Consider the following 9,441-nt stretch of genomic DNA (forward strand, 5'->3'; position numbering starts at 1 on the left):
TGGCTAGAGAAATTGAACTCAGGTGTGGACAACCACAGTTATAGTATGTTTTAACAAGGGGGGGCAATCACTTTTTCAAAACAGGGCCAGGATGGTTTGGATTTTTTTTCACCTTTTATTAATAAACACCTTCATTTACAAATTGCATTTTTTGTTTACTTGTGTTGTCCTTGACTATTTTTTAAAATTGGTTTGATGTTCCGAAACAATTAAGTGTGACAAACATGCAAAGGAACAAGAAATGAGGAAGGGGGCAAACACTTTTTCACACCACTGTACATTAGCTTGCTCTGTTTTCATACTATTACCCTGCCGGCATCGCCCTCCCTGACCTTTTCTCCAGGAAATGTGCATCCTTTGCATTACCCCTCACTGTCCATTGGGCTCTGGAGCCAAAATGGCCGGGCTGCCCCATCACAACCCCCATCCACTGCTTCTGAGAACGGCTGCCCACACTGGGGCTGCCAGGCAAGCTGGTGTAAAACAGCCACGGTGGGAGGGGTGGGAGAGAGAGAGAGAGTTCCCCCTTCAGATTCACAGCGGAGGTTGATCTGGATTCATTTACTAAATGGCTGTCTCATGATCTCCAGGCCCAGGCGGTTTGTTTTGTTGCTCGACAGGCTCTCCCCTCAGCCAAAGAATTACAGCATTGTGTCGAGGAGTGCTGCTGATATGCCTGAGAGTCTGCCATGTTATACGAGAGAGAGAGAAACCCTGGAAACAGGCTGTGTTAATGAATCTTCTGTTTTGAATGTTTTATTGTTGAATTTAATCTCTGCCAGTAAAGTGTGGCAAACCATCATTTGGTTTTGGCATCTAGAATACATAGATTAAAAGTATTACCAGTAAATTTGCCAATTTGACAGAAATCTTGGTCTGGCTAACCGTTTGTGGAATCCCTCCAAACCATTTTCTTGGCTCAGTATTTTTTCTAAATTATTTGTCATAGCCAGTCAGTCTAGAAATTATACAACAAGAAAAGTGACATCTCTCTGATGCACAGGCAGTCACAAGTATTTGCCATCAGTGGCTTGTTATTACGGAGTCTGACAAGCTTGGCATCACAGGGCCAACTTTAGCCAGTTTGGCAAGCTTGTTAACAAGTGGTTTGGCATTCACTCATGCAGCTAATGATTTAAACTTTGTTTAACTGTCCAAATGTTGATGCATTTGAGTTTTGACTAGTCAAATTGGTCGAAGTTTAGTTATATTTTAGAATTAGAAAGTGGTTATACTCCCCATTGATGTAGGACATTTAGAACAGGAAATGGATCTGGCCCTTAGACTCCTTTTGTGTAGTTGTCACTCACCACATTTACCAGGTAGAGTGATTATTTTTACAGAGACTTATTACCAGATCTCTTGATCCACGAATGTGAATGAGTCGCCGGGCCTTTCATGTCCAATTTTCCCCAATGAATGAGCCTGCTGCTTTTATTGCTTAGGTCAAAAGTGACACACCAACTTATAAAGTTGTGTGAATGTTTAACTGTGATGCTACATCATGGATGTTCTTTATTGGTGTGCTCCATTGCAGATACCAGACTTAACACAGTGTAGAGCAGAGAGTAGCTTGGCCAGGCCTTTTGTCAATACTTTCTTTGGCCTTTCACACCCTAATTTATTTATTCTGTTTAACCCATAATAATCATTGTGACAGATTAGTCTGGGGTTACGTTGGATAGAAAGCAACAGAGAGCTGTACTTTGACTATATATATATATGTGTGTGTGTGTGTGTCAAAGTGGACAAAATATATATATTTTTAAATCCAGAAACGCATAGCAAAAACAAACAGATTTCCCTAACATTAGTTATTTGAATTCTCACTAAAATAATATGCTAATAATTTGTTTTATTATCAAAACAGAGGAACATCAAAATATATTAAAGGTTCTGATGTTGTTGATGTCTAAATGTTGGAAATGATTTCCTTTCATGTGTTTTAAAATTTAACAAGCAATTGTTGTATTTTTAGCAAACTACAAGTGGAAGTTTGAGGGCAGAAGGTTTTGTAAACTTCGGGCTTACCTACAATCTCCAGTGCATAAATGAAATGGTCTGAATCTTTGTTCTCTTGGTTGTCATGCATAGAAGGAAGCCTAGAGTAGAATGGCTAATATGTTGGATTTAGGCATGGCCGGTTACCGGTTTCACAGTATACTGCGGTTTAAAGGAGAATTCCAGTTGATTCCAACAATCCTGTGTTGAGACGACAGTTAGAGAGCTTAGGGACCGTCTACAAACTACATCACCAAAAAAAAGATACAAAAAAAATATGTAGGCTATCTATTTAATAATTAAATAAGGTAGTGTCCCAAACTTTTTTTTTTTTTTTGTTAAAGATTATTTTTGGGGGGCTCTTCCCTTTTATTAGATAGTGGATAGACAGCAATGAGCCACAGGTCGGATTTGAACCCAGGCGGCTGTAGGACTCAGCCAACATGGGAACGCTTTCACTGGGTATGCTAGAGGCCGCCCCTAGTGTCCCAAACTTACCTCAATTATAACTTGTCTCCTGCTAGTTGTACCACAACACAAACTTTAGAAAAATAAGCATATACTTATTTTTGAAAATGTGTTTGTATCTCTTTTCAATGTTATAGTTTGTAGATGGTCCCAAAGCACTCCTTGTAGTATCAACACCTGGACTAAACACAGCTGAATTAGCAGAACTTTCATGCATTTCTTTCACATCTATTGCAGTCAGATTTACTGTGTTCACTTGGAAGGAATCTCTTTACATGGGTAGGCACTTTTAATGACATTTTGAACATGTTTAGAGGCTAAAATCATGTTTAAAACTTACCCTATTTAAGCCTGTTGGGTGCTAACTCTAGCAGGAGGATAACACGGTGTAGACAACATCAACTGTTGCATTTACAAACAACAGAACTACGTGTTGGAATCTTTAAGAAAGTCACCGTTTCAAAACCACAACAATTTTTAAGGTATGAGTCTTTAAGGACAGAAAGTGCAGTTAAGAAATCCCTCTCCCTGCCAGCGTGCGGTGTGTTTTCAAAATAAACATACATAAATAATAAGTCTACATTGTTTTCAATGGGAACAAAGTTGTTGTTTTGTTTCCCACATTTCTAAAATAATACATTTATAGCTGTAATTGCAATACCGTGAAACCGTGATATTTTTGCTGAAGGTTATCATACCGTCAGAATCTTATACCGGCCCATGCCTAGTTTGACAGGAGTCTCTCCTGTAATTGTAGATCCACTATGTTGTGTCAAGGCTTGGTGGAATGAAGGTGAGTTGACATTGTTATAGTGGAGATCAGTAACTAGTAATTTGTCATTGGTCTTATCGCCAGAGTCACACGGTGTTGTGATCCCAATCCTAGCTCCGGTTGGTGTTGACTTTCAGTCCTGCTTAGGAACACAAAAAAAACAGGCTCCCTCCTTAGAGACACCCAGCCAGTTTCGGTTGACTCTGTGGGGCTTTGCAAGTTCACAGCAAACACAGAGGCGTTCTGGCTGTTAGGATGTGTCAATCACACAACCAAGACTGGCGTTTTTCACATTTCCTGCCAAAGCTTTGAGTGGCAGACTCATTCAAATCAGAACTAAGGAAATATTTCGGGGGTTTTGTTTGGCGAATGAGCTCCTTGGTTAATTTAGGCACAGATTGCACTTAATCTACAGTGCATCTGTGTGGCTTTGAGCACTGTGTGAAGGGTACACCAGTTTCTTGTGACACAAATGTGTTGGAAAGATTGTGTAAAGGAGGTGATGAATTTTAGTTCTGTAATAATACAGATTTGGTTAGAGCCTTTGTCACAATAGCTTGCACAACAGAGTAAAATAACTAGTTGTTAACAGATGGGTTTTTAATGGTCGTTATTTGGAGAGAAGGTTGGCCAATATAATGCCAATGTCATGTTGCCTTTGTTTGCATTGATTAAAATACAACAAATTAATAACACATTTAAAGCTGCAAGCAGCGATGAACGGGCCCTCACACCTTCCTGCACATCGGGGCAGTGACGGGTCTCAGGGTGATCTGAGTGGTCCGTGTGTGGCACTAAAAATAAAGTATTGCAAATATTGTAGCCAAATATGGCATCAAATTTATGCCATATTGGGAGAGCGCTGAAACAAAATGTAGGGAGAAAATAAGAATGGCACTGACGTGTACCGAACTGAGCAGGCGGTCTTCGACCCAGTCAGGTCCATTTGCAGGAGTAAAAGCAAAAATACTGAAACATTGTGTTTACAAGAAAAGAAAAGAAGACAAATGTGGCAGGAGGAGGACTTCTGGTGTCCTTTTAACCACCTGTGCTCATAGAAAGGAATACAATTCTCGGAGAGGCGGAAGAGTTACGCCCACATCCAGGCACTCGATGTTGGTTACCAAAAATAAAAGGCCTTTCATTCATTTGGCAAGACATTTTGGCGTGAGTCTTCCTCTGGGTGTAGTGATAACATTAGGTTTATTTTGTTGACGCATTATTACAATTTTATCTTATTTCCATCAGAACCGATAGCATTCATTAAGCATTCAGCGTAACGTGGGTCTTGCAATGTTGATGAAAATGTGATTTAAGAGGTTCACCATCCGTCCAGTGTGTTTAACTTTGCTCAGTTTCAGGTCCATCCGAATAACATTTCTGCTGTCTCTCTGTCTTGTTATTTAACAGACCACAAGTCAGGAAACACCTCCCTGGACCTTTTGCTGGCCTTGCTGCAGGCGGAGGGAGCCAAAATAGAAGAGGAGACAGAGGTAAGCATTATACTGCTCTCTCCATGGATGACATTATGTATGTACCCTACCTGCCTTAACAGTTGTTGATGTCCTACCCTACTGAGGGGTCATTGGTCAAATGCAAGACTCTTGTTGGAGAGCATGTGGGCAGCAGAATGACTGCCTATCTAAGATGTGAAAATTGTTGGGCGCCCGGATAGATCAGTTGCAATATCTCTCTGTCCTCTCAGTGCTTATGATCTGTTATTTATAGCTTGAAGTAAATGCAACAAAGACAAGCAATATGATTTCAGTTAAACTAGTGGATTGCCCATTGAAAACATGTCTATTCGGAAGGATAGTTGCTTGGCCTGTGGCACCGCTGCTTGCTGATTCATTCCAGAACTTCACACTGCGCCTCCTTGGGTCCTGAGCACCTGCCGTGACAGTGTTGCGTCACATACCCGGGTCGCGGCTACGCATTATCAGAAACATCGGTGAAATACACAGTCAGGTTCACAGGAAAAAGATTAAGAGCAGACCTGACTATTAGGCAAGGTATCTGCCTGGGGTCCCGAGGAAAAAGGGCCTAAGCTATAGATTATTTATGATGTTTAGATATGAAAGATATTGAATATGTTACTAATATTACTCTCTGTACCCCAAAATAACTTACAAAAGGTCCCCCAAGTACTTAAAAAATACGCCCCTTACTTGTCACTCTGAACGTCCCGCCGTTAACACTGCTCAGACTAAATTAACTTTGGTTATTTACTATCCTATCTCTAGAAGTTTTACACACCTCTTTTACTTCTGTCAACAGAATATGGCTGATTCATTCCTGGATGGTGACATGACCCTGGATTCCTTCATCGACGCCTACCAGAGCAACAGAAAGCTGGCCCACTTGAGAAGGGTGAAGATCGAGAAGCTGCAGGAGATGGTGCTGAACGGGCAGCGCCTCCCCCAGGCGTCTGTCCCTACTTCCCGATCTCAGGATGTGTTTGCAGCAGCCAGAACCTCAACCTCCAGCCTGCTCAACGATGCCGGCAGCAGCTCTTCCCCAGTCGCCCAGCCGAGGAGGAAACCCCCACTTCCTCCATCCCAGCCGGCCCCAATTCTAAATCCACCTCCAACCGCTGCCCCCCAGCCTTCTGTTTTCTACTCAGTATCGCCATACCCGCCGATTCCTCCCAGAACAGGCCAACCATTCCCCAACGTCTCCTCTGGCTACCCCACCCACCTACTATCTCAGTATCCCCCAGCTTTGCCTCAGAGGCCCCCACCCCAGATGGCCCCGCAGCCTGGCTTCATCATGCAGTAAATACATGTAGTTACCACTCAGAGGACACAGTTTGTGTCGTGGACTTTTCATTCCTGGAACTCCTCTTGAGAACTATTTTTCTATGATGTCTGGCTTCAAATATGACCAATAACGCAAGAAGGCGGACCTGCACAGGTTGAGGTGGTCATGTTTGGCTGAAGCAGATCTCCAATAATGTCTGTGGATTCGTGGTCATCTCTCACTCCCATAACACTCCCAACAACAAAACGTGACGAGATCGGCCTCGACTCTCTCAAACCTGAGTCCCTTCAGGGGAAAGGTCCAGTGCAGGCTGCTGTAGTCAGTCAGAGTCCGTCTATGGGTCACTGGGCTGGGACTTGTCATTTATCAGCACCTTATTTCTCCTGGCAGTGCCCTCAGCTCTGCATGCCCGTTAGTTCCCCTCTCTTACCTCCCTTCAAACAAGCTCTTCAAGCTTTCATGGAACACTAAAGTCATTCAAAACAGGGTTTGATTATTCATTTCTATCTGCAGCATACTAATTTACTGGTAATGTATATGCAAGCAAAGAGAGACCCTTATTACTGTGCAGTGATCCCAGAATATATTCAGGCGAAACTGCATCAATGCTGTGATGTTTTTTTGTTTGTTTCTTTTTTATTATAAAAATTCACACGGTACATAGAAATATTTGAGTGTCTGCATCTTTTTATGTTCTAGTACTAATGGAGTTATGTTAATGATAGCCAGGATAAACTGATTAACATGTGTAAAGGAGGGCTTTGGTTGGTGTATCTCTTCTTCAGTACGTGGATGTGTCTCGAGAGTCCGGACCTGCCTGGTCCAAGATGGCTGACTGTTGTACTTGGTCCATCTCGGAGCAAAAGTCAAAAAGGGAGTTGAAGGAGAGAACCAGTGGCTAAAATAGGGTAACAAATGACTAGGCCTGTTGAGCCTTGCCTGAAATGAAGGATCTCTTGTATAGCCATACAGTACTTGTCTGTGTGTTGTTTTCTGTGGGTTCCTGTTGTAATGCAACACTCCTTTTTATAATGTTCTTTGTCTTAAACTCGATTGGGATTGGAGATGATGCCAACATTTCTTCTGGATCTCATATGGTCCTGTTCAGTTTTCTGTCACACTGAGCACCAAAGATTTCCCACATCACTCTGTGTTCAAACTTTTTTGCTACAGTCTTTTTTTTTTTCTTCTTTTTTTTATGCAAGTAAGATAATCTACTATTGTTCCCAAAATATCTGTTTTGTGATGTTGAGCTCAAACACTCTGTGAACATGCAAGCAAGATTTCTTCAAAAGGAACTTGCGATGTCAACCTGGCTTTGGGAGGAAAATTCCCTTTTTTATTCCTCCCAAGTGCTGTAGCTGTGCACTGTTGAAGAGCCGTGAGTGCCTACACTTGAAGTGACGTTGATCACGTCCTGCTGACTACTCCATGATTCTGTATGCTCCGCTGTTGAGGTTAGAAGCCCCCCCCCCCCCAACCCAACCCAACCCAAGAACAAACTGGCCAAGCATTTGGTCTCCTTCTCCTCCTGCTACTGATTTCAGTGTCAAACCGATGGTAGAAGAAGAGCAGTGTCTGTTGACTGTCAGACGTTGCTTTCTCACTAGAAGCAGAAGCCAGAATCAAGCTATACTGAACATGTGCCAGAGAGACGAGGGACGCCCTCAGGCTGTTCGCCCAGTGGTGCTTCTCTTCAATTCCTCCTCTTTTGTATTGAGGTTTGCCCGGGGTGATTTCAGAGATTTGTGCATGTGTTGTTGCCGGGTTTTTTAAAATTTTTAGTCGGTGAAATAACAGGGCTCCAAAATACTTTGTGTCATATCTTTGTGATAATACTTCACCTCAAGGCAACGAAGTGGACCACAGAATGGACAAGGCATACTTATCGGCAGGCAAAACTACAGAAATGGCTGAAGCTAAAACATCAACATCACCATGAGTCAGCATTTCTAACAACTAACAATAGATGATTCTTTTGTGCATGGCCTTTGCGCTTTGTGTCCAGTCTGAAGATTCCTCTTTAATATATGCATTTTCTTTGCGTTGTGTTTAGCTGTTGAGCTGCTTTTTACGTTTGAACGGATCTTCTATTCATGGTTTTATATGTGGTTGGTGATATTTTCATTGTAATGTTGTAGATGATTACTTATAATGAATGTTTAAGTGGAATTTAATGCTATTTTCAAGTTCAATAAATCTCATCTTTTTGTATCTGCTTTTATCCAGTTGCTTTATTAGGCTTTAAAATAACCATCGCTAATAAATGGTAAATTGATAGTTAATTAAACTTGAGTTAAATAATTTTACTTTGAACTAACAAAGTCTACTAATTATTACTTGTGCTATAATTAATTTTAAGTTTTTTTGTTGCTCACATAACATTTCATATATTACATTAAGTATTTGTCAATGACAAAGAAATTGGGTGGCTCCATGGTTCAGGTTGAGATGTTGGGCGTAGGGGTGTTGATCATTCAGGAGGCGACGTGTGTGATCTTGACGAGTGTGTTTTCATTAGGGGTGGTTACACCAGGATGGGTTGGAATATGCTCTTATAAAGTACCAACAGGAGGGGTGGGGCAACAGAAAGTTTGCGGGTGACATGTAAGGCTGAGGTCGATTGTGGATATTGGTGATGCGTTGATCAAAACTGAGGTTTTTGTCCAAAGTCTAAGGCATTTTTAATTTTTTGACCTGTTCTACTGTCTCTGGTTAATAAAGACTTTGTAATCCATCTATATACATCATTTAGCTAGATATGAGTTTACAAATAATCAAATGATCACCTCTTATACATGTAGATAGACTTAATGCTTTTAAAACTATTTATTAAGCATTAACTTACTAAAATAAGCATTAGTAGCAACTTTATAACAGCCATCAAACATGTATAGATGGTTTACAAAACAACTAATATCCATTGACAAAGTATCAAGATGTAAACAGTTATATTGTATGTGACACTAAACTAATGATAAAATAACAAATTATAACATTACTAATAATTTTTAAACATTATTGATAATCAATAGACTGCAGTTTTGCACTGTGCAACAGGTGTTGGAAATTGAAGCAAGACAGCCATCTAGTGTTCCTAGGTTGATATTGAATGGCATTTTGGAATAACCCATGATATGGTGCTCTTTGGAGGTTTCTATATAGACCTAATTGGTCCCCTAATACCATTTCCGAAGGGGGGATTATGACCTCATAAGGGGTAAGATTCCAGCTCGGCCCTTCTGAGCTTTCATTTTCTCAAAGGCAGAGCAGGTTACCCAGGGCTTGGTTTACACCTATCACCATTTCTAGCCACTGGGGGGGAGGCATAGACAGGCTGGGGGAACTCATATTAATGTTAAAAAAAACAACTCATAAAGTGACATTTTCATGCCATGGGACCTATAAGTATGTTGGGAAACTTGAAAATCCAGTTTCAT

The 9,441-nt window shown here is 41.2% G+C and overlaps 1 protein-coding gene across 2 annotated transcripts in view; it reads left to right on the forward strand.

Moving 5' to 3' along the window:
- Nucleotides 1–7,451, forward strand: part of vps37ba (VPS37B subunit of ESCRT-I a) — a 20,487-nt gene extending 13,036 nt beyond the window's left edge. For both annotated transcript variants that reach the window (XM_034871791.1, XM_034871790.1), the window contains exons 3-4: nucleotides 4,652–4,734; nucleotides 5,519–7,451. In XM_034871791.1, coding sequence (XP_034727682.1) covers nucleotides 4,652–4,734; nucleotides 5,519–6,019 — 584 coding nt within the window. In that variant the 3' untranslated portion in view covers nucleotides 6,020–7,451. The remainder of the gene's footprint in view (nucleotides 1–4,651; nucleotides 4,735–5,518) is intronic.
- The last annotated feature ends 1,990 nt before the right edge of the window (nucleotides 7,452–9,441 follow it).

The sequence above is a fragment of the Etheostoma cragini genome, chromosome 5 (assembly GCF_013103735.1).
Source record: "Etheostoma cragini isolate CJK2018 chromosome 5, CSU_Ecrag_1.0, whole genome shotgun sequence".
Classification (NCBI taxonomy): domain Eukaryota; kingdom Metazoa; phylum Chordata; class Actinopteri; order Perciformes; family Percidae; genus Etheostoma; species Etheostoma cragini.